Source organism: Pipistrellus hanaki, assembly GCF_964339955.1.
Source record: "Pipistrellus hanaki genome assembly, chromosome: 7".
NCBI lineage: Eukaryota > Metazoa > Chordata > Mammalia > Chiroptera > Vespertilionidae > Pipistrellus > Pipistrellus hanaki.
In genome coordinates, this window is record NC_140509.1 from 87,535,997 (window position 1) to 87,560,664 (window position 24,668).

At 62.9% G+C, this 24,668-nt stretch overlaps 1 protein-coding gene across 3 annotated transcripts in view; it reads right to left on the minus strand.

The window, feature by feature from the left end:
* Nucleotides 1-24,668, minus strand: part of PDE10A (phosphodiesterase 10A) — a 157,008-nt gene that overhangs the window by 111,733 nt on the left and 20,607 nt on the right. For 2 of the 3 annotated variants that reach the window (XM_084890946.1, XM_084890943.1), the window contains exon 2: nucleotides 3,677-3,811. The exons of the other annotated variant lie outside the window; for it this stretch is intronic. In XM_084890946.1, the coding sequence (XP_084747072.1) occupies nucleotides 3,677-3,725 (49 nt within the window). In that variant the 5' untranslated portion in view covers nucleotides 3,726-3,811. The remainder of the gene's footprint in view (nucleotides 1-3,676; nucleotides 3,812-24,668) is intronic. 3 annotated transcript variants of the gene reach the window in all.

Sequence of the window (24,668 nt, forward strand, 5' to 3'; positions counted from 1 at the left end):
TCAGCTACCACCCGAGGGCCCAGGCTGGCCCTTTAAAATAAAGAGGAGGTTTACCCCCCCGCCCCCGTGTTTCCCTCTGATCAGACCAGAGGAATTGCCTAGTTGGTGTGGCTCAGTGGTTGGGACATTGCAGGAAGGTTTATGGGTTCGATCCCCGGTCATGGTGTGTACGCGAGGCAGCCGGTCAATGTTTCTCTCTCCCTCTCCCTCCCTCGCTCTCTAGAATCAGAGAAAGACATATCCTAGCGTGAGGACTTAAAAAAAAAAAAAAAAAAAAGGAAGGATTGCCAAATGGAGCAGTTGGCGCAATAAAAGGTTTCTGCTCAGAACAAGCGCCCGGCAGTGAGACGGACTCTGCTTCCTGTCGCTCCCACTTGGCTTTCCCACGAGGTCCGTCAGCAAGAGGCCACTTCCAGCGCACACGGTCACGTGTGGTAGCAACACAAGGACGGCCTCTAAGAGCGCCCTTCCCACAGTGCGACCTGCAGGCCCACCCCCGCCGGCATCTCAGCGGGGGGGGGGGGGTACCTCCACCCGCGAGGCCTGTGCCCGGGGACCCACATGGCGGGAGTGTGGGAGGCGGCAGGGCCGGAGGCCACCTCACAGGTCTCCCGTCTGAACGGCTCTTATTTAAAACCAGCTCAGCTGAACGGTTGGGGTGTGAAGTCACGCTAAACAAAAGCACACACACCACACACACACCCCGGCGGCACCATGTCTGCAGCCACGGACGGGCGGGGGCGTGTGGGTGACGGGCATTGGCGGGTGGGTGGGTGTGGACTGCACGTCGGTGCTCCGCCCTCAGACCTGGCTCCATGCTGAGCCGTCCACCTGCGCGTGCGGCTCTGGTGGAGCCGCTGAGCTCAGCGCCCGGACCCTGGAGGTGACGGTGGCCGGTGCTGCCTGGATGAAGGGGGCGCTGCCCCCCACACCTGCCCGGACCCCCAGCTCCCTCCCCTCTCGGCCCTGTGCACCCTGGCCCATCGCCATGCGGCCGTGACCTCTGAGTGGGGCTTGTTTGCCGTTTTGTTGAATTGCACCCTGGGGCCGGCAGGAGGCGCCCGGAGCAGGCAATGAGCAGGCGCTGGCTCATCCCGGAGCCCTAGGATGAGTCAGCCCTGACCAGGTCCCTCTGCTCAGTAATTGTGGGTGGAAAGTCGGGTCTTTAAACGCATCTAATTAATACAGAACTCACCCTGACATAGAGGTCTGACCCTGAGCCCACGGACAGGAGTGCGGGGGGGCAGGGGGGAAAGAGTGACCCCACAGGCCCTGGGGGCAGTGGGACGGGGTTCACGGCCAGCCACACCCCCATCCACCTGCTCCCAGGGGAGAGGACCCCAGCCCCGGCCTCCGGGTGCTGGGAGCCCGCGAAGGGCCTGAGCCCACACCTGTGTTCTCCTCGTATTCGGGCGGGGGGGGGGTAGCTTAGATTCTGGGGCGTCACTTCATAGCAGATGGTGCACCGTGAGAGGTACAGGCCTCCGTGGGTGAGGGTGAGGGTGAGGGTGAGGGTGAGGGTGAGGCGGGATTCAGGACGCAGCCTCGGGCACGCCCTGTGTCACCCTCACCCTCATTGGCCTTGACAGACTCCTGCTCGCCCGCCAGCATGGCCCTGACCCCTGGGTTTCTGGCCCTGCCCCCTGCTCCCTGGCCCTGCTCCCTGCTCCCTGGCCTGTCCGTCCCCACTGGGCACACCTCATGGCTGGCCCCAGGCCCGGGTCCCTCCGTGTGGGAGTGGACGGAGGCTGCAGAGGGCAGCTTGTTGACAGCAGAGGTGCAGTCAGGACAAAACCAGCTCGGAAACAAAACAAGAACAAGAACCTGTCACTGAGCACCGACGCCTGGAACCGGTCCACACGCCGGCAGCTTCCGGCCGGCGGCTCCGGGAGAAGCCTCGGTGGAAACCGTGTTCGTGTCTGGCCGCATCTCCATCACACGCTTTCCCTGTGAAGAACGTTTCCACCCTGAACCCCAGGGCTCCCCCACGTCACACACGGGGCGGAGGACTCCGAGCCGTCGCCGAGACCCCTCCCGCGGCTGCGAGCTCTGCGGTCCTCCCGGTGGCACCGGTGAAAACTGTTTTTAAACAGATTTGTACTGATTCAGGGAGGGAGAGAGAGAGAGAAGCATCAATGATGAGAGAGAATCAGGGACCGGCTGCCTCCTGCACGCCCCGAGCAGGGGATCGAGTCTGCAGCCCGGCCTGTGCCCTGACGGGAATGGAATCACAGCCTCAAGCTCACAGGTCGACGCTCACCCCGAGCCCCCCAGCCGGGCCGGTCTCCCCATTGAGATGCTCTCTTTTTGGAGGTCGATCCTCCTGCACAAAAGAGAGACCCCTCCCCCTCGAGGTGAGATGCCCTGCTCAATGCCTGTGGGCTCCCGGGCCCCCCACCTGTCAGCAGGCTCCCCGCAGTCTGTAGCCACTCCTGGAGGAGGCCTCTGGGCACGCCACCCCTGCCCTCATCTCCTGGAACCTCTGCCCCAGGCTCGCCTCCCGCCACAGGACAGTGCTGCCAGCCACACCGCATCACACGGCCGACCCAGGCACCACGTCCCCGCTCTGCGCGGGTCCCAGTGGCTCACTGGCTCCTCGAGCCGCTCCCGTCTCGGCCTCTGGGCCTTGCACAGCGGCCCCTCCCTCCATCCCTCCCTCCCTCCCGCCCTGCGGCATCCCGCTCCCCGCACTCTAAGTGCCCCGGCGGGCGGGCACGGATCTCAGCTGCCAGGACACTGCTCTCTCAGTGTCTCCAATGACTCCCGGCTCCTGTGGGTCCCTCAGCCCAGGGGCACCCACCTCACTGTCCACTCAGCACCCTTCAGATGCCGTCTAACAGGCTCCGCCCCTCACACGCCGAGACCCGCTCTCCTTCTCCCTCCCCAGCCCCGTCTTCCCGCCTGGACCGTGGCCTGGGCCGAAGCCAGAGCCCCCAGTGGGCGGGACCACGGCTCTCCCCCCCTCCCTTCCTGTGCGCGTCCCGCCACGCCGCCAGCCAGACCCCAACCGCGTCTTCCAACGGTGCCCGATCTCTCATGGCGGCCTGCGTCTCCGTCCCCCGCCCCATCGGGAGCCACGGCCACAGGACTGGGTTCCGGGGCCGGGACAGAGAGAAACGGCAGAGCCGGAGATGTTGTGAAGGCGGCCTGAGCGCCCCCCAGTGGCTCCGCCCCCCACTCAGTGTGTCTGCGGGAACAGCCACCAGAGCTGCATTTTGGTGATGAACGATGAACGCACCGCAGGCTGATGGCCCTGGAGGCGCCCGCCCGCCCCGGTGAGACCCGGCGGGCCGCAGGCTCCTGCCCCGTTTCGGAGCTCCGTTCCCATCAAGCAGAGCCCTCCGCTGGGCGCGGGTCTCGCCACGGACACGGTCAGCGAGAGGGTGCGGGGGAGGCCGGTGTGGAACGTGCCCACGTGGGGATGCCGGAGTACGTGTCACGGCTCAGTGATCGTCCGGCGCGGTGCTAGCCAGTGTCTGGCCTCCCCTGCCACGCCGGGTAAGAGGGACGTGGGCCGGTCAGGTGAGAGCCACGCGGGCATCAGAGAGCGCGAGCCGGCCCTCCCCACCCGGGTCCTTCCTGACACGGAGCCACGGCCCCCGCACTGGGACGTGGTCCGCACGCCGGGTCCTCCCGGAGCAGGACGGACGTGAGGGGGCACAGCGGCCACCGGTACCTGGGGCGCGGCGGGCGTCCGGGCTGCCGGCGGCCGGCTCATCCCTCATCGGCTCCCGGGCGTCGGTCCTGCCTCTCGGGGTCAGCAGGGCGGGCCCTGTGCGCCCACTGGTCGGTGCGAAGGGGAGGCAGCTGCCTGCGGGGACAAGGGAACACGGGTTAATGCCGGCTGCTCCGGAGGCCCCACGGGTGTCTCCATCCAGGGAGACCCTCTGGACATCAGATGGTGCCCAGAGCCGCAGCTGACCTCGACGTGGCGCCCACACAGGCCCACACGCACGGCTCCCCGCTCTGGTCCGGGAGCCGTGACGGCCAGGCCCTGCACCAGCTCCAGCCCCTGCTCCGGACCCGCCGGGGATGCTGGGAGCAGCATTGCAGGGCCTGGAGTGAGAACCCACGTGGGGGGTCTCTGAAGCGGTTCTGGGTCAGCCTGCCCCGTGGGGCACCCCCAGCCCTAACCTGCAACGTGGGGACGACTGGCTGAGATGAGAGGAATTAGAATGAGCAGAGAGCGCACAACTGCTATTGCAACAGCTCTTCCTTCCCTTAAGACAGACACCACCCGGGAAAACAGCCACGAGTGTGCCCACCGCTGGCGCAAGGAGCAGGGCGCTGCTCTCACAGCCCTGAGCGGTCCCGAAAGCAGTGCCAGAGCGGGTCCTGGGTTTGAGACGGACACAGGGGTGCCCGTGAGAACAGTTCTGGAAGGGTGTCTGTGTGCGTGTGTGTGTGTGTGTGTGTGTGTGTGTGTGTGTATGCTTGCATGTGGGTGTATGCTTGCATGTGCTTGCATGTGGGTGTATGCTTGCATGTGCTTGCATGTGTGTGTGTGCACGCGAGTCTGTTTGAGAGCACGCGTGTGGAGGGGAAGACCCCCCCCCGGGCGGACGAGGCTCCGCGCACACCTCTAAGGACGGGGAAGGAGCGGGAGTGAGGGAACCCGAGGCTGATGGACAGGACCACCCGGGCTGGAGAGGCCACCCAAATTTCCTGTCCATTATTTGTGAAATAACCTTCAGCATCTGCATGAAATACAGTCTGTGACCCAATCAGCTGCTGGCGAGAGGAGGTGGGACTTTCCTGTGGCTCCGCCTGTGTCGCCCTGTGTTCAGGGATGCTAAGCATCGTGTCTGTGCTCACTAAACGTCTGTCTGTCTTCCTTGGAGAAATGTTTACTCAAGTCCTTTGCTCACTTTTTTATTTTTATTTTTATTGATTTCAGAGGAGAAGAGAGAGGGAGAGAGAGATAGAAATATCAATGATGAGAGAATCAGCTGCCTCTTGCATGCCCCACCCTGGGTATTGAGCCCGCAACCCGGGCCTGTGCCCTTGACCAGAATTGAACCCAGGACCCTTCAGTCTGCAGGCCGACACTTTATCCACTGAGCCACACTAGCCAGGGCCTTTATTCGCTTTTGGGTTGGGCTGTGGGGTATTGTGGTTGTTGACCTATAGCCTGCACAGCCACTTCTGATCAGGTCTATGGTGCACATGTATTTCCGTGGGGGCCTTTCGCTCTGCCTGCTGTGTTCTCGGGGGCACACAAGCTTCTCATTTCCATGGAGCCCAGCTGACCTCTTCTCTCCGGATCCTGAGCGTTCCGTGTCAATCCAGGAAACCGTTAGCAAACCCCGTGTCATAAAGCGTTTCCCCTCGATTGTCTCCTAGGCCTCTGCGGCCACGGACTGCTCACGCCAGGGCCCTTTGCCAGGAAGTTCCCAGATGAGGTGCCAGAACACAGGGGTCAGCTGAGGAAAAGGGGAGCAGGCCAGAGGGGGTGCAGAGGGACCTCACTGGACAGAGGCGCTGGGAGGGCAGGGGAGCCGGGCGGGTGGGCAGAGCGGAGGGAGGGGGAGCACTCCGGGGCAGGCCCGCATGCTCAGATCACGCGCCTGACACGCGTTGGGAAGAGTCTGGGAGCTGTGTGGTCAGCGGTGACAGAGCCGGGAGGGCACTTCAAACAGGACCACGGTGTCTCTGAAGAATGAAGCTCCTGAGAGCAAGGCCAGCGTGGATGTGGGGAGTGAAAGCTGTGGGGGGAGGCAGGGGGGGTGGAATCCCAGGCCCTGCTTGGCTCAGGCACGAGGGTTAGTGACAGGGACCAAACACGCCAAGGCACCGCTCTGCCCAGCAACTGCATGGACCAGGGCACGGGGCTCTCAGGGGGCAGGCCGCGGGGGGCGGGGGCCACTGCCCGCCGAGGACGGCCCTCATTTCCACCACAGAAACTCAGCTGCGAGGCCGGCAAACAAAGGACCGTGAGCAATCACAGTGCATTCTCTGGAACAAAGAAATCAACGCCTGAAAAGCAGGAGCAGAGGCTCCGCGGCTGCTTCTTGGAAGCAAGACCTGCAGGGGCTGGGGGAGCGTCTGCATTCTGCTCGCAGCCCCTTGGCACCCGGTGGCTGTCAGCACCCGTCACAGGCTCAGCACCGGGTGGCTTTCGGCACTGGTCACAGGCTCAGCACCGGATGGCTTTCGGCACTGGTCACAGGTACCCGCTTGGGGAGACAGTTGGACCGTCCATGCTCCCATGAACTCAGCACGCCCACGGCCAGGGTCCCCCTGACGGGGAGGCGGGCGGCCCGGGGGGCGCAGGCGGGTTCCCAGGGCAGGCCGGCCGGAGGTCAGCCTCCCTGACTCCTGACTGAGCAACCGCCGAGCGACCGCAGACCCCCGCAGTCCCACCAGGGAGGCGGCCTGGCTGACCCACGCGTGGACCAGGGATGGGGAAGGGGATGTGGAAAACCAGCAGAAATGCCCCACCAGGGAGCCTCATCCCCTACACTGCCCTGGGCGTGGGCTCACACTGCCGGCTGGAGTGTGAATACCAATACTCAATAGCAGACAGTGGCTGGAATCAGCCCCATCGATCCACCAGCCCGAGAGACGCCCTGGAATGAGACCTGGCTGGCCCGGTAGCCGCTGCCAGTGAGGGGCGGCGTGGCCAGGCCCCTCTGAGGGGCTCAGCGGAGGCGCCGTGGTGTGGTCCATGGCGAAGAGGAAGGACATGCCATGCATCGGAGGAGGAACAGACGGAAGCCCGGGTTTAAGACATGGAAGCGACCCCAAGCCCTCCTGCCCGGGGTCCCCGGAGGTCCGTGGTGTGTTCACATGGGATCCCAGGCGAGAGAGACCCAGGGCAGCACACGGACCGTGCGGACACGGTCTGGAACCACCTCAGGAGGAGGGCGGCCACAGAGCAGCCCGCCGGCCTTCCTGAGGGGGGCCAGAAGGCTGCCATGAGAGGGAGGCCGGCTCCGTGGCAGGCAGGGCTGCCCGGCTCTCACAGCCCTTCCGGCGTGAAGTGTCCGCGCTGCCGGGTTCGGCCCCTGCGGCCTGGGCCCGGAGCCGTGGTGAGTGTTCTCGCCGCAGACCAGCCCTCCGGCAGGAAGGTTTACTCTGGATGCATTCTGCTTCTCCCCGGAGACCCACACTCGGCAAGAACCAGTTAAAAAAGAAATACATTGATTTCAGAGAGAGGCAGGGAGCGGGAGAGAGAGAAACATCCGTGATGAGAGAGGATCATGGATCGGCTGCCTCCTGCACGCCCCCCACTGGGGATGGAGCCCACAACCTGGGCCTGTGCCCCGACTGGGAATTGAACCGTGACCTCCTGGTTCATAGGTCGACGCTCAGCCCCTGAGCCACACGGGCCGGACTACACCCTGTTGCTTTCTATTCGCTTCCTGATGTGTGACACGTGAGCTATGAATTAAGATCTAAGAAAATGCCCTAAGAAGGAAGGGGGCCTCCACTCCTCGGTGGCTCCGGACAGCCGGTCCGTCACTCTTCCTTCCTGTCCGCACCCTCAGTGCCACTTACAGACGCTGACGCCGTAAGTGGTCCCAGATCCCGCCGCGCCCAGACAGAGACGAGCATGATGGGCTCCGGACGCCTTCCCGGCAAACTGGCCCCTGTCTGTCCGGGAAGTGGGCGGGACAGGAAGGAGCTCCCCGAGGCCCCCGAGGCCCCTGCGCTGGGCACTCGCTGAGCACGCAGCCCCCGGGACCCGCTTGCCTGCAGGGCCCGCGTCCCATCGGGTCCGTCGCCTCTTAGGAAACCCGTCGGCTCACTGTGACCTCCTCAGGCCTCACAGCGAGCACGGCCCCCAGGGCGGCGCCGCCGTGGGAATGAGGAGAGCGGAGGCTTAGGGACCCCAAGGCTGCCGAAGCCCCCGTGACCACACAGGACGGCCCCGTCAGTGTGCACCGGCCGCTGGTGCTGGGAGGTCAGGAATCGCACATCCCCACGCCCCGGCTCCGGGTGGTCAGCAGGTGGCACGGACTAACCGCAGGTTTGTAATTTCATCAAACGTAACCCCCCAATGTGCTGCGTGGGACAGAGGAACTCCATGAGTGTGTCGGTGATTCCGGAGTCTCCTCTGGGCAGGAGGTGAGCGTTCAAGGCTGGTCCCCGGGCCCGCCTGGCCCGACAGGAAGCAGACAGGGACGGCCTTGCTGCCGCCCGCTGTGCGGAGAGCGAGGTGCCTCCCTCCCCCCTAAACCTGCCACGCGTGTCACTCCCGCTCGCTGCCAGAGGTTAAGGTTTGCTCACTCTCACTCTGACCCTGGGGCCTCTGTGCTGCTACTGAGCGCCCTGAACACACAGGCCATCGCCCTGCCACCCTCGGCCGGGGGTGTGGGTGGGGGGCCAGGCAGCCTGGCAGCCTCAGGGATCCTGTACAAAGTCTGGCCCTAAGTGAATAAGCGTGTGTTTTGCCTCCGGAAGCTTCCTTTGGACCACACGTTTGTCTGAATTCCACACAATAACAATTCCTCTCGATTCCACACAAACCCAGATGTGCACGCCGCCCTGGGCACACTCCGGGCTGCTGACAGGCCGGCCAGCGTCCCCACCGCATGCAGGATGGAAGTGCGCGCCCGTCAGCCCCCAGCGCTGGCCCCACCCAATCCCGGGGACGTGGGTGCAGGGCGCGGAGCTGCGGGGAGTGGCGTGCATTCTGGGCCCTGGAGTGACAGGCTGGGGGAGGCCGGGATAAAGGGAGGGGTGAAGGGTAACATTCTTGGGCAAAAGTGTGTGTTAACCCTCCCAGCATGGCGATGAGAGAGTGGGGATGCAAACAGCCTGGAAGGAGACAGAGGTGACGGGGCCTGGCCTCAGGGACACTCGGCCCCCAGGACCGGGTCCCGGTGAAGGTTAAACCACGTGGGGCCAAGAAAAGCACCCCTGGGCATGAGCTGGCCCTGCTTCCCGTCAGTTATGTTATGTAAGAGTTATGAACATTTAATATAAAGAAAGAGAATTATCATTTGAAACGAGGCTAATTAAAGAGAGGCTGGGGAAAGGGGATATATTTAAACCTCCCCCAGTCAGAAGTCAATGTCAGTGGAACTGAATAGCAGCCTCTTCAGATGGAAAATCCCGGGCATACAGCGGGGTGTTCTTCATCCCGACTTTGTCCTAACGGACTTGAGAGATTAAAACACACCGGGATACGGGGATAAGTTGCTCCGGGGACAGTATTCTCAGCTACGGGAGGGCGGGAATCTGTTTTTAAAAAGGGATGGTGTTGGGATATATGGCTAATAGGCAGTGTCCCCTCGGGAGCTGGACCAGGAGGCCGGGAGTTTGATTGCTCGCTATGACATGCGCTGACCACCAGGGGCGGTGTGGAATGAAGGCAGGCCCCGATCGGCCCTGATCGCTGGCCAGGCCTAGGGACTCTACTCGTGCATGAATTTCGTGCACCGGGCCCCTAGTTTAAAGATAAAGATAATAATAAAATAATCATCCCACATGCTCCCACCACCACTGGGGGGCAGTCACCCAGACTCAGCCGACTTGGGAGCCAGATGGGTAACCTGGGGCCTGACCGCCTGGATCCGGTCCCCGGGGATCAGCCCGTGTCTCAGCAAAGCCCTGACTTAGATTCCTTAGACGCCGGCTCGGTGGGGCCCACGGGGATCACTTCAGAGCTGCCCGTGTGTGAGGCCCTCGCGTCTGTCCTCAAAGAGCCTACTGCGTGCTCCTCGGCAGGAGAATGCCCGGGCCAGGGGGAAGGACACACAGCCAGGCCTCCGGCGTCCGGAAACACACACACCGGGGGCCGGGGGCAGGGGCTGGGTCTGCTGCTTGTCATGGAAGGACCCTCTCCGCAGCCACGCTGTCTGAAGGCAACTGACATACCCATGTGAACACATGAAAGTCACAGGTGTATGTACGTATGTTTTCAGTAAACATGCCACCTGCATACGTTTCTTGAAACATATCCCGGGAAGATGCATTCCAGTGAAACGATGACAAAACCCCAAACTCCAGGCCGAGGACCCGCAGGACCCGACACGGCACAGGCAGAGCGGGCGCCGTGCACCGCGCCTCCGGTCTCCGGCCGCCCGCCCCCTCCAGCGCCCTCCCGGGCCTTTGCTCTGCAGCCTCCGTGGCCCCGGCCGTGCCACCCGGCCTCCCGCTGGCGGCAGAGTCTGCGCTATCCCCGCTCCGGCGGCTACAGAGTGCGGCTCACCGAGGGTCACACCTGCCAGCCGCAGCCACACAGCCGCACCCAGAGCACGGGGTCCCCCGCGTGTCCCCCTGGGGAGCTGCCACCCTGGGTCCCGGCGACAGAGCAGGTGAGCTGCAATCGCTCCCCCCGCAGAGCGGGCGGCGAGGAGAGGCGGAGGCGTGGGGGCCGGTGTGGGCGCGGCCAGCACGGTCCCGGGAGGCCCGGAGGGCGGGGAGCCCGGGAGCCCCTTTGCCAAGCGGGCGGTGAGCAGAGGCACTACAGGAGCGAAGGAGGGAGCCGGGACCGTCCGGGGAGGAGGGTCGGAAGCAGCGGGAGCCCAGTCCAGGCAGCAGTGGGTAAGCCAGCGCCCTGCGGCTGGGCAACCCCTCACCTCCATCTCTTATGGGTGCCGGGGGCACTGGCTCCTCCACCCGGGGCCCCAGGGACAGTTCCTGGGCTGCCGCCGCCCGGGTGACAACCTGCCGCCTGCTCCACACCCCCGGGCCCCCAGTGCCAGCAGAGGTGGCCGCTCCGAGAGCACCTGCCCTTCATGCCAGGCCCTGCCAGGCGGCATTGCGGGCACTGGCTTCTCTCCCGCCACAGGGACCCTCGCCGGCCATGCCACCACGAGGCCCAAGACAAAAAACAGCCAAGCAAGACGCTCTCGCGGTAAGCCTGCCCCTTTAAGACCGTCTAGGACGGCGATCCACCTTCTTGCCTATGGTTTCAGGTCAGACCACGGCTCTGCTGGGCTGGGAAGGGGGCCGGCCTCCCTGTATTGCTGGTGGCGTTTCTGTGGCCGAGGTCCCGGCACCATCGGACCTTCTGCCTCCCGCCTGGTCGCAGGTAGCTACCTGGGCCTCGTTTCCATTAAACCAACTCCCTGCTCACAAGCTGGTCTCCAGGGCGTGCAAAGGTGTTGTCAGGATAAATGGCAGCGTCTGCAAAGTGCCTGGCGTTCCCGCACAAAAGCTCGGGAGCATAGAACATTAGCGCTATTATTCTCCGGGCGTGGGTGGCGTGCAGAGAGAAATCGTGTCAAAGATGGAAGGAAACTTAAAAGTCTGAGGCTTTAAAAGGCTGAGATGATTAACCCACCCCGATGTTTGACAGGAGAAAATTAAACTGTTCTCTTGTCTCCGAAGTCATGATGCTCCTCCTTCACTTTCCGCACCCCACACTCTCTCCCCCTGCACCCAACTTCCCCGGAGTTCAGAAAGTCCCGCACTCCCTCCCCTGCACCCAGCTTCCCCGGAGTTCAGAAAGTTCCACTGTGAAAGGTTACCGGCAGACGCACCCGGAAGAGAAAACCTGAGCCAGGAGGAGAGGGAGAGCAGAGCCCTGGGACAGCCGCACCCCAGTCAGGGCTGATGGAGGGTCCCGGGGATCCCCTCCGGGCGGGGAGGCGGCCGAGGCTGTGGGGCCGCACACATCGGAGGTGGGTACACCCTCTCAGAGGGGCATCAGCGTGGAGCCAGGTCCGCCAGAAACAGGGACGAATCCACTGGAGGGAACTTGCCACAACCGGCACCAACGCGTGTCCCACAGAAAGGACGTCAGAGTGAAAACGGCCAGCCGGAGGGAGAAGACACAGGAGATTACCTTCACGACAGCACCCCGGCCGCACTCCCGCCGGCAGGGGTGGGGGCCGGGAGAATCGGTGGCCTGTTCAAATGCTGAGACAGGGCTCCGAGCCACCATCGGAAGAGGAGCGGGCAGATCGGAGAGGAAACGAAGAGCAGCTGCCAGGAGCACAGCCACAGGCGGTGAGACTGGAGAAACGGGCAGCGTATCGCTGAGCCGAGGGAGCACCCAGGAGCTGCCGCTGACCGCGGCGGGAAGGCGGCCCTGGCTCTGCTCCTGGCTCTGGACAAGCTCGCACCCCTCTGCCTCAGTTTCCTCACATGTAAAACGAGGGTAATCATAGCACCAACCTTGCAAAGCTGCTCTGATAAGGAAATGAGTTCATGTACTTTAGAGTAACACACGTGAGAACTGAATCTGGTGCATACGAAGTGCTCGATAAAAAGAAAATGGCTACCATCAATGTAACCATCACCATCACCTTCATCATCATCACAGTCATCACCACCACCACCAACATCATCATCACCATCACCACTGTCACCACCACCATCATCACCATCACCATCATCATTACAGTCATCACCACTACCACCGTCATCACTGTCACCACCATCATCACCATCATCATCACCACTATCATCACCACCACCTTCATCATTATTACAGTCATCAATACCACTGTCACCACCATCATCATCACCATCACCATCACCATCACCATCGTCACCACCAACATCATCATCATCACCATCACCATCATCACTGTCACCACCATCATCACCATCATCATCACCATCATCATCACCACCACCTTCATCATTATTACAGTCATCAACACCACTGTCACCACCATCATCATCACCACCACCATCATAGTCATCACCAACAGCCTCATCATCACCATCATCACTGTCACCACCATTGTCACCACCTCCACACCCATCATCCTCATCATCTGTTAACATCATCATCCATGGACTATTCCTTCAAGTAAAGTTATAAAAAACGATAAATCCAAACTAGGTAATAGTCAAAGCTTCTAAAATAGTGGTCAGGCCCCTAGCATTTCCCATTGGCTGCACCTTTTTACTCCCTGCTCTACTGGAACACTTACAAATTCACTCCGGTCACCCCCAGGTCTGGCTTCTTTACCCCGTTATTGGTGTTGGAAAGCATGTCTTTTCTATATTCCTGACCCCAATGCGTTCGAAGCACAGACAGGAAACATCTTCCCAGAAAACAAACAAGAACAAATCCTTCTCCTGCTGCCGAGGACGGAGAGCTGGCCCTCCTAATCCTGACATGGCTAATGCCAATGAGCATGCCATTGCTTTAGAAGTCGTTTTAAAAAATGTTAAATGTTTTTTCTTTGCTTAATCCCTTCACCCTCCTCAGGTCTCCCGGGCACAGTCAGCATGTGGTGATTGCCGGGGAAGGGGGGTGGAGGGCAGTACTGGCCGAAGGAGGCAAATGGGGGACAAATGGGATGGAAGGAGACGTGACTGGGGTGGTGAGCACACAACACGAAATTCAGAAGATGTAGCACAGAGTTGTACACCTGAACCCCATATATTTTATTAGCCAAAGTCACCCCAATAAATTCCATAAAAACCGTTCTCAGCAGTTCCGTAGGTATGGACAGGCAAAGGTACTTCACACGAATGTGACTTCGGTGGCTCGGCCATGGCTTTGGATTCGGGACTGCGTGAGCTCGGACGGGTCACTGCATCTCCTCAGCCTCCGTTTCCCCGTCTGCATAAAGGACCTCATTCAACACGTGTGTTGTTAGGAGCTAGCTGAAACATGGGGCCGTCACTGCCTTCGGGTCAAGAATCGATATTTCCCTCTCACCTGAGCACCTTCCTTACAGCGACGCATGTGAGCGGCCCCCAGATGCCCGTGTTTTAGTGGGACATCGTGTAGAAAGCAGACTTTTGTGTCCGTCATAAAAGTTTGCTTTTAAAATTGAACAGAAGTGGTGGGCCTCGGGCGTGTCCGTTGTATTTTTAAAAATCTCACTCTGCCATCTGGAAAGTCACGCCGATATTAGGACTTTCCTCACGTGCACCCAAGCAAGGAGCCACACGATTAGGACCGATTTAGAAACCACGCCGGTTTTAATGGATTAAAAAGCCTGTCTGCCGATGGCAGCCCCCTGTGGGAGTGTGCAGTTAGGGATGGTCTCGGTCATATTCTAGAGCCACTAGAATCTAAGCAATAAGTGGAAAACTCTGGATTTCCATCCTTTAACTGTGGAACGCATTTTTCTAGAACATTTCCTCTAAAAGTGCAGAAAGCATCTTGAAGGACCGAGCTAGGACACAGCCCCTCCGCGAACACAGCAAACCTCTCACCCCCGAGGGCTGGTGTCACCCTCACTCGCCCGTCCTCCGCCCACGGGGACACGCCGGTGAGGGTGAGGGCAGGTGTGGAGACGGCGGAGTGACAGCCGTGAGAGCTGTGGGGGCGGGAACCGAGCGAGGGCTGTACCCAGCTGCTCACACATCCTGCGTGGCCTGGCGTCGGCGTTCACGCCCGCGCACAGGGAGTGCGTTTAGCCTGGAAAGAGCAGGGGTTTGCGATCGAGAAAGACCGGCCGCAGTGGCAGTGCTCCGCCTCCCTCAGGCCAGCCGGCGTCCCACTGTGTGCACGTCCCTCTCTCAGGCTGACCCATGTCCCACTGTGTGCATCACCTCATCTCCTCCACCCGCCCGTCTCTCAGTCCCCTTGGCCGTCTCCATGTCCTGGCTGCCATGAACACTGCTGCAGCGAACACAGGGTAAGGTGACCAGACGCCCCGCTTTTGGCGGGACAGTCGGATTTTTAACAATTTGTCCCGTTTGAAAAATCGGGACTTTTTTAAAACGCCGCGGGACGTGGGACAAATTGTTAAAAATCGGGACTGTCCCGCCAAAAGCGGGGCGTCTGGTCACCTTAACGTAGGGGCATATCTATCTGCAAATCAATGTTTTCAACATTCCTGGCGAGATGCCCAGGAGAAGGGCTGCTGGGTGAGCCTCTTCCTGATTGCTGGCGGGACCACCGTGCTGTGTGCATGGCGGCTGTGCCAGGGACAGGCCGCCCGCTTGAGAGCATCCGTCAGAGGCGGCCGAGGCCCACGTGCTGTCACTCACACATCGGATATGCAACGGCGGGAACAAACGAGATAAACCGACAAAATCTCAGGGACACAGACAGCAGGACGGCGGCTCCCGAGGGACGGGGGAGAGGGTCGCATAGGGTGAAGGGGGTAAGTAGAGGGGGACAGAAGGAGATGGGACCTGGGGTGGTGGACTCAGTGCAGTATAGTGACCATGGGCCACACAACTTGAAACCTGTATAATCTTACTACCCGATATCACCCCAATACATTTATTCAAAAAAGCCAAAAACAACAAAAATTGTCTTAAATGAGTTATCCGTATCTATGCTTATCTTCCCTGGTTACACGCTGCTTATAAAGCCTCGGCAAGAATGTGTTGAAATTTGATTTGTCTTCTCCTCACTCTTAACTTGGCCTGGCCACCCAGAGTCAGAACACATAACCGGTGTGGCTCAGTGGCTAGAGCGTCGGTCTGCGGACTGAAGGGTCCCAGGTTCGATTCCGGTCAAGGGCATGTACCTTGGTTGTGGGCACATCCCCAGTGGGGGGTGTGCAGGAGGCAGCTGCTCGATGTTTCTAACTCCATCCCTCTCCCCTCCTCTCTGTGAAAGTCAATAAAATAAATCTATATTTTTAAAAGGGTCAGAACGCCACGTCACACCCACAGAGAAGGGGAAACCGAGGGGAGGACCCCCCAGCGTGGCCATCAGGCTCCGTTCCCCGTGCGGTTGTGTTGCTTGGCAGACGGGGCGAGTGGGACAGGTTCCTGCCCCCGTTATTGTTTGTTTGTTTTGTGGGCCACGCTTCCTGCCGGCAGTCTGTCCAGGAAACAGCCGCCAGGCCCGCCGGCTCCGCCTGGCCCGCCTCCCCGTCCGAGAGCCGCCGCCGCCGCCGCCGCAGGGACACAGCCGCCGGGAGGGGGGACACACCCGTCAGTGGGAACAGGTGTGGGTGGCCTCCCTCACATAAACCCGTGAGATGCGTGCAGTCGCGGTGGGTGCGGACGCTCTTTATGCGGCCGCCGGAGGATGGCCTAACACGCAACCTGACTGAAGATGACGCCACCTACCTAACCCTCTGTGCTGTTTTCTGACAGAACCAGAGGCCCAGGGCACGAAGGTGGGCTGGGGTGGGGTCCTGCCGCCTGGCCGCAGGAAGCTGGCGGGCCCGGGGAGGGGCTGCAGGCGGTTGGCTGTGGGAGCACACAGACCACCAGGGGGCAGCTCCTGCATTGAGCGTCTGCCCCCTGGTGCTCATTGCACGTCATAGCGCCTGGTCGATCGGTCATTCTGGCCGTTCAGTTATAACGGTCACTTGGGCTTTTATAGAGAGAGGTTTGCTGGCTCACAGTCGCACGCCCCGCTTCTAGCTCACCTTCCAGCCTAAGCGAAGAGAGCTGCACCTGGAGCTGCTCAATCATTTCCCTCGGACACTTGGTCTCATCGCTTTTTTTGAGGGGGGGGGGCCTGGTGAGCGCCCCAGAGCCAGCAGCGGTGCCCTGGGCCTCTCCGTGTCGTCGCTGAGGGCTGCTGCCACCGCGGGCGAGGAGACGGGCCGCTCGGGGACCTGGGAGAGGCCCCGGTCAGCCAGCCCCCGTGGGAACGCCGCCTGCGGGGCCGCACAGGAGCACGTTCCTCCTCATCGCACTGACACTGGCAACGACAGTCAGAGGGAGCACGGAAGCCGCCACTCGGAGCCCTCTGCACGCACGGAGCACCTGCTGCTACCACACGGTTCCCCGCGATCGAGGGTGTGAGGAGGCTGGGGGGGCCCAGCCTCCGCTGTGGGTGAGGCCTGGGGAGGGGGGGTCATCCTCCACTGTGGGCAAGGCCGGGGGGGGGGGAGAGGCCAGCCTCCGCTGTGGGCGAGGCCGGGGGGGGGGGGGGGGAGGCCAGCCTCCGCTGTGGGCGAGGCCGGGGGAGGGGGGCCCAGCCTCCGCTGTGGGCGAGGCCGGGGGCCCAGCCTCTGAGGAAGGGGGCGTGTTTTCCTAACCTCCCCCGCGGCCATCCACCACGTGGCCCGCACGACAGCATCCGGTGTCACCACCTCCTCGGCGCCTGGCCGGGCGCTTTGAAATCCTGTTATTTTGGCGGCGGGATGGCTGTGAGCAGGTCGTGACCTCCCCGAGGGCCTTGGACACGCCCGCGCCCTCCCCGGCCGCACGCACCCCTCCCTCTCTGGAAACCTCCCCTCGGGAAAGCAAACACTGAGCTCCGGAGGAAGGCCGGCCCCGCGGGGCGGGTGTTCACCGGGAAGCGCGGTGCCATTTGGGGGCCGTGGAAGATGACCCGTGTTCACCGCCTGCGTTCGGCTCTGCTGCTGGCCGGCAGGAAGCAGGAAGCTGCTGGAATCGGACCGCTGAGCTGCAGGGGCAGGGCCGCCGCAGAGGGCCTGGCGGGGAGGGAGGGGACAGCCGGGGCACGGACACAGCTGACAGGGCAGCATGGCGCAGGGAGGGGTGGGGACTGGGTGCAGGTGGATGGGGTGGGGGGGGGGAGGGAGGAGGGGAAACGGGGACAGTTATAATAGGGTCAACAACAAAAGTAAAGTTAAAACAAATAAATCCATACAATCAATGTGGGCTGAACAGAAAGCAGATCACTTTGTTCCAGCCACAGACCATCTCGTTTAGCTTTCGGTGCCGGTGCTCAGCGCTCAGCCGTGAGGCTCCCATGATGCCAAGAGCCCGGGCGGCGGAATCAGGGCCCCCCCGCCCCACGACGCCCAAAGGTCCTCGTCTGGAACCTGGGAACGCTGCCTCCCGTGGCCGAAGGGACTTCCACGTGATTAAGCGACAGGCCTGGAGCCGGAGGGGCCGCCCTGGGTTACCGGGGTGGGGTCCTGACTCTCGGGCCCTGGGGAGGGGACGCTGGGAGGCCGGGGAGGCCGGGGCGGGGCTGTGGGAGGTGCGGGGGGGGGGGGAGGGATGGCTGGCGGCCTTCAGAGCTGGAGGCCACGGACCTGCCCTGGAGCCCAAGAGGAGAGAGGCCTGCAGGACGCTTGGCCTCAGCCCAGACGCAGGGCGTGGAGCTCAGAGCTGCCGGAGGGTCATCTGCAGCCACCAGTGTTAGTTCTCTGTTCTGCAGCCCGACAGGAACGTCCGCCACCCCCCCACACACACACACACCTGCCCGCCCCCCCCGCACACCTGCCCCGGGGAGGACCGGCGGGGGCGGCGGCCGCAGGCTGGCGGGGAGGCGGCGGCACCTGGAAGTTCTCACTGGAGCAGCGCACCTCGGATCCCGAAAGCCAGAGTTCCTCCTAAGTCAGCAGCTCCTCACCCCGCGCACGTAGCTCCGGGAAGGACGCCGTCATGTGGGCTCCTGACAAGTTAATTGCCCTCCGGGACGCGCTGTCATCCTCCTCAGGAGCCTGATTTATCGCTTCAGAAATCGCACCGCGAGCTGAAGGCTGCCCTGCCCGTGACTCCCACCCCTGCACGTGGCGCAGAAGGTGGCCGTCCCACCACGGCCGTGGCCCAGCCCGCGGGAGAGTGGCCCGGGGGCGCCAGGGAGCGTTAACCCCAGAGAGCGGGCCCTGGTGTGGGAGCCCGCGGTGTTAATTAACCCCCGCAGAGTGAGTGAACCCCCAAAGAGCAGGGCCCTGCAGCCTCCAACGTGTTCTCCACATGTTGCTGGTGTGAAACCACAGCTCTTAAAGATATATGTACATTTTTAAATGTATTTCAGAGAGGAAGGGAGAGGGAGAGAGAGAAACATCACAGACAGAGAGAATCATAGATCCCACAATGCGATCAAACCCACAACCGGGGCCAGTGCCCTGACCGGGACTCGAACCCTGACCTCCTGGTTCCCAGGCCCACGCTCAGCCCCTGAGCCCTGCGGCCGGTGAACACGCGGCTTTTCTAAGACAGCCGCGGACGCTCTCCGTTAACGAGGGGATGGGGTCCACCAGCGGCACCGGAGCTGTTCCCGGATTTCAGGGAAGCCCAGGCAGCCGGTGCCGACGGCTCTTAGCCAGAAAGGGGACGGGCTCCTCTCGGTCCCACCGGGAAGACTGAGCGGCCCTGAGTGCCAGCTCTGCCCAGCCTGACTGTGAATGAGACGCCACGGACACCTGCCGGCTAATGTCCTTTACGTCCGCGAACACGACTCATTCCAACTCAGTCACTCACGCCCAGCCTCAAAGCCAGGAGCAGGGCAGCTGGGCTGGGGACCAGCTCTGGGGCGCGGCTGTGTGTCCTGAGCGAGGGCAGGCGGCCGCTGGGGACCGGGGCGGAGGGGCACTCAGGCCCCCTCTCCAGGGAATGAAGGACGGAGGGCTGAGAGCTCACTTTGCCACAGCTGGTCGGACCCAGGAGCTTCCGGCCCAGCGGCCCGGCGGGCGGGCTCAGAGGGCTCAGCCCGGTGGGGGCACCACAGCTCCCATTCGCCTCGGGGTCTGCCCTCACCCCCAGCCCGGCCCTCCTCCCTTCGCCCTCTCAGACGAGGCCGGCAGCCGTCACCCTGACAGCGAGCGCAGGAGAAGCCGCCGGGACGGGGACGCGCTGGGACGCGAACTGCGGTCATTACGGAGCCGCGGGAGCTCGCGGGGGCGCGGGGAGCGCGGACGAAGGCTAACGCGCCGCTCGCTGGTCTTCCCGCTCGCGGGCCTGAGGGGCTGCGGGCGTCTCGTCTTTCTGTCGTGGGTGGTCGTCCTCGCCGAGGCGTTTCCACTGGTTCGGGGAGAGTGGGCGGGAGGCGGAGGCAGAGAGGAACACGGTGTGAGAGCTGCACGTCCACTGCTGGCCTCCTGCACCAGCCCCGACGGGGAGGAGTCTGCCACCCAGGGGGGGGGGGCAGAGTGAGAGGACAGGGAGCACCTGGCTGTGCGGGGAAGCCCCGAGGTCACCCCTCCTGGTGGCCAGGCCGAGAACCGAGAAAAGAACTCTCCGGAAAGAGTGGCAACTCGCCTCCACCCCCAGCCTCCGCCGCTGGCCATTGCGGTTCCGGTTAGTCACCGCCCACCTGCCCGCGGCGGCCCCTGCATTAATGAGTTCCGATGCAAAGCACCCGCCGTGTTAGTGCGGAGCGGAGGGCAGGATTCGAACCCGCGCTGTGCCCCCCCCTCCTGCCCCCACCTCCACTAGGAGCTGCTGTGGGGAACTCAGCCTTCCCAGATCACTGACCGGCATGGCCAGTGTGCCTCCAAACGTGGTCTCCCCGAACCCCGAGAAACAGAAACACCCCCTTCCCCCAGCCCTGGGCTCCGGGCCGGGCCACGCGCCGGGACCAGGCGGGGGCGACACAGCCACGGCAGGCCGGCCTCCGAGCCGGGGCCCCGTGAGCCGTGGCTCCTGCCGCTGTGCTCGCCTCTGCGGTGGGGCGGCTGCTGCTCCGAGGGTGCTCGCCGCCCCAGGCAGAGCCTCTGAGACCTGCAGGCCCGGTGACCTCTGCTCCTTGGGCTTTACCGCCCCTCCCCGTGGGCTCCGGGACATTGGCTGGGTCCCCACTCTCTGGTGCGAAGGCGGCCCCGGGGAGCTGCCCGCTCTCAGGGCGCAGAGCCCCCGTGTGGAGGGAACAGAGAGCGCGGCCCCCACTCCCGGCTGCGGGCCAGCGGCTCCGCTCCCGTCCCCGTGCCCAGGGAGAGGCAGGTGCCGTCCCTGCTCAGCGTGGCACGAGGGGCACCAGGGCGGAAGCAGCCTGACTCCCCCCCCTTCCACCTCCGCCCTGGGCAGGGCCACCTCTGCTGCAGGTGCCCTCTCCGCCGGGGTCTCCCCTCCGCCGGACACTGAGCGACTTGGCCCTTCCCCGTCCTCTCTGGCCCTTCTCGTGCTGGCAGCTCCCGGAGAGAAGCCCCGAGAGAAACAGACGCACACGCGGACGCGGGCCCAGGTGTGCCGGTGCGGCACCGCGGGAGCAGCCTCCGGCGTGAGGGCGGGAAGGGGCCGCACACGCTCCGGTTAGAACTGTCACCGGCGGTCCAGCCGGCAGAGCCAGGCACTCAGCACAGACACAGCCCTGATCTCGCTGTCACCGAGCCCACAACGGAGCCACGATGCCACCCCACAAGCCACGTGGTGCCACCCGTGGGTAACACTCACGGAGCGAGGCCCGGGTCTGGGATGAGCTTGGGGGCGGGTGACCTCTTGGGGCCACGTCCAGCAGCGACAGCCCAGGGCCGCCCTTGCTGACTCGGCGGGGGCTCACGGCTGCACAGGCCACGGCTCTGTGTCCTCCTCCAGGGTCCTGACTGCCCCCGAGCAGAGGGGCAGGGAGAGGCAGGCTGCGGCGAGCTGTGGCCGGTGGGGCAAGCACACCCAGGACAGCCCAGGGTCTGAGAGGAGCCTTCGGAGGGATGTGGTGACAGGTCAGCAACGCTGTCCGGGAGATTCTCCTTTAAAAGGAAACCGCCCACGTGGCCCCTTATTCTGTTTGCCGACACGCAGACCCGCCCGCCAGCTGCGGGCAGGTGAGAGCCGTCCGGGCTCCTTCGGGAGGCAGCTCCTGGGCCCCCGCCCTCTCCCCGGCTCCTGGCCAGTCCGTGGGTGCTGAGCCTCGTCTCAGCTCAAAGTCCGGGGGCGGGGACCCCCTGGAGGACCCAGAAGGAGTGTCCCCGCCAGCGGTCGGAGGAGGAGGAGGCAGGAGCCGCGGAGCCGGACGAGGGAGAAACGGAGGGGAGCGTGCGGAGGCGTGAATGCCACACCCGGAGCGGGAGCCCCCGCTCGGCCCTCCCCGGAGCCCGAGCGCCCCTGCCCGCGGCTCTGCGAGGGCCCCAGCGCCCCCGGGCCCCGCGCTCAGCGGCGACCACAGGGCGGCTGGCCACGGCCCCGCGGAGCACACTGTTCTCAGAAGACAGCGCCACTCGCCAGCGCCAGGACTCCGTGTTCGCTGCTGTCGTTAAATTATGTTTATTGATGTCAGAGGAGAGAGGAGAGGGAGAGGGATAAGATCATCACTGAGCAGAGAGGTCACTGTGAAAGAGTTTACATATGCACATCGCTGCCATCCTGACTCCATAGGAGACAGGGGGACGGGGGATGCCTGAGCCTGGAGCCGCGCTGGGAGGAAGCACCTGGAGAAAACCTGTCTCCGACCAGAAGGACACGCTCTCAAAACACGGCTCATTCACTCCCAGCGGGATGGGTTTTCTCTGGCCTCGGTTAGGAAGTGCGGGTGCCTGGGGACGGCGCCCTCTGCTGGCCAGCGGCGGGATTGCCGGCCGGGAGGAGCAGGACCGCCCAGCGGGCCCTCCCAGTTCTCCTCATGGGGGGTGGGGTGGAAACCCCTTCGGGCCAGATTCAAGGTTTTCAGGGTTTCTTTCAGCCTCATAATTCATTTAATGTCAACAATTAAAATGCGTTTAAAGAGCCGATATTATTATGCCGGATTTCAGCCTGAGTGAAAACACCTGGTGCCGTTCAAGTTTCCGCAGCACGTCCAGCATCCCGTGAGGTTCCTACAGCGTGTGTGCGTGCGTGTGCACACGTGTTTGTGTGGGGGGGCGCGCATGTGTGTGATTGTGTGTGTGCACCTGTGTTTGTGTGTGCATGTGCACCTGTGTGTGTGCATGGGTGCATCTGTGTTTGTGGTTGCATGTGTGTGTTTGTGTGTGCATGGGTGCGCGTGTGTGCACATGTGTGGGGTATTGTATTCGGGTCTACACACGTGTGAGCGGTGAGTGTATGTGTGTGTGTGGAGAGAGGAAGAGAGTGAACGGGTGAACACAAGAGAAAGCAGGCGCGGAGGGACACGTCCATTAACCAGAAGAGAGCTTCCTGCCGTGGTCCGCCCCGGGCCGGCCACTGTCCTGTCGTCACAGCCGAGGAGGGTCACGGCCACACGCACCGCGTGAGCACGGACGTCTGAGTGTTACTCAGGGTTTGCGTACGTTTGCGTCACGGTCCCTCGTGAAACAGAGAGAAGCGGTGGAACTGTTCAGACTTACCAAGGACTGACCTGGCTCCCACAGGTCACTAATAATCCGAATGAAATATCCCACCAATGGCCCCACCACTGGCCCCGGCGGGTCCCTGTCCACTGCAGACGTCTCACAGCAGGCGAGCGGCCCTCCGTGAGGCCCTGCGGGCGGGGCGGGCGGGGCGGGCAGGGGGTGAGGCGCTGTCCGCCTCCCGGACAGTAAACCCAACCACCTCCCCAGCGAGGCCCCCGCTGAGAACGGAGGCGCGAGGAAGAGCTTCCGGGAGGGAGCCGTGGACCTGTCACCACCGACCGCAGCCCCCGGGGTGTTCAGGCCTTCTTCAGAAAAACAAGGGAACATTTTTAAACGTGAATAATAAAATGGCAATACGTATTTACCAACAGTCACCCTAAATGCAAATGGCTTAAGTGCTTCAATCAAAACACATGTCTAGGCCGAATGGACAAGGAAAACAAGGCCCTGACACGCTGCCTACATGAGACTCACTTCAGACAGACGCACACACCAACTGACAGGAAGGCCGAGCGATAAAAGCCCGCGCCCCACGGCCGACCCCTCAGAGAGCGGGGGAGGAGCGGCCCCCGGCTCTGGGCGGGGCCCGGAGGGGTGGCAGCGTGGCCGTGGCCGTGGCCGGGACCAGGGGCTGAGCCTCCCTCCTGCCCGCCTGTGCCCGGTTGCCCCTGATGTGCCCCTAGACGGCGTCTCCTGGACACGCACCCACTGTCACCCGTGTGAACCGCGTGGTGTGCGGGACTCACAGGGAACCTGAGGTGGACAAATGAGCTCGAGCTGAACTGAGCTTTAAGCACGGCGTCCGCTCAGACAGAGAGAGAACGGGGTGCCCGTGGCCTGTGGCCGCCCAGGACGGCGAGGGTGGCTGTGCAAGGAGCGGGTGTTGTCTGAGGTGGCCGGGCAGTGCCTGCGTGGTGGGGCTTCGGGATAACGGGAGAGACCCAGCGGAAGGAGGGGTGCCCACGGAATTCGGGGGAAGACGGAGACCAGCCCTGTAATTGCAGGTTTGGGTCACTGCTGTGTGGGGTGTAATTACAGAATCCGGGGAGGCCCACGGGGACACTCTGCAGGCGACGCTCCCGGGAGCCACTAGAGGGAGCCACACGCCAGTAGAGCCGGGCCCCAGAGGACAGGATGGGAAGTGGGGGTCTGCTGGTCCAGGGTAAAGGTTCCAAAATGCATGTCAGTGGCTCTGGCCTGCATCGGCCGCGGAGGGGAGGGTGCAGGAGGGGGAGCTTCAGGCAGAGAAACAAAGACCCCCGCGTGGTCTACAGGGCCTGTGGACAGCGGGGGACACACAGGGGTCTGTGGACAGGGGGACACACAGGGGCCTGTGGACAGCGGGGGACACACAGGGGCCTGTGGACAGGGGACACACAGGGGCCTGTGGACAGAGGGACACACAGGGGCCTGTGGACAGAGGGGCACACAGGGGCCTGTGGACAGCGGGCACAGCACAGGCTGGTGGGGAGCTTTGGGAAGGGGTGTCTCAGAATCACCTGGAAGGCCGGAGGGAGTGGGCCCCGTTCAGGGAGGGGGTGGTGGGTCTGCAGCCAGGCAGGGACAGCGCTGTTTATGGAGCTCCCTGCGCCCTGGGCCCTCTGCACACGGAAATGCCAAGTGAGCAGCATGTTCCATGGTCCTCTTTTAGACCTGTCCACGCGTGTGCATGTGTGTCCATGTGTGAGTCCATGTGTGTCCACATGTGTGCATGTATGTCTCTGTGTGTCCATGTGTGTGCATGTGTGTGCATGCAGATTTGTGTGAGCGGTGCATGCTGAGGGCAGGGAGACTGATGTAAGTGATCTGTGTGCACACAGACACATGTGTGTACAGTGTGGTGTACACGCATGCAGGGAGAGGCCTGCACAGGGGACCCGGCCTGAGGGGGTCTCTGAGCCCATGTCACTGCGTGGATTCGCTCCTCTAGCATCCCAGCGACGGCCC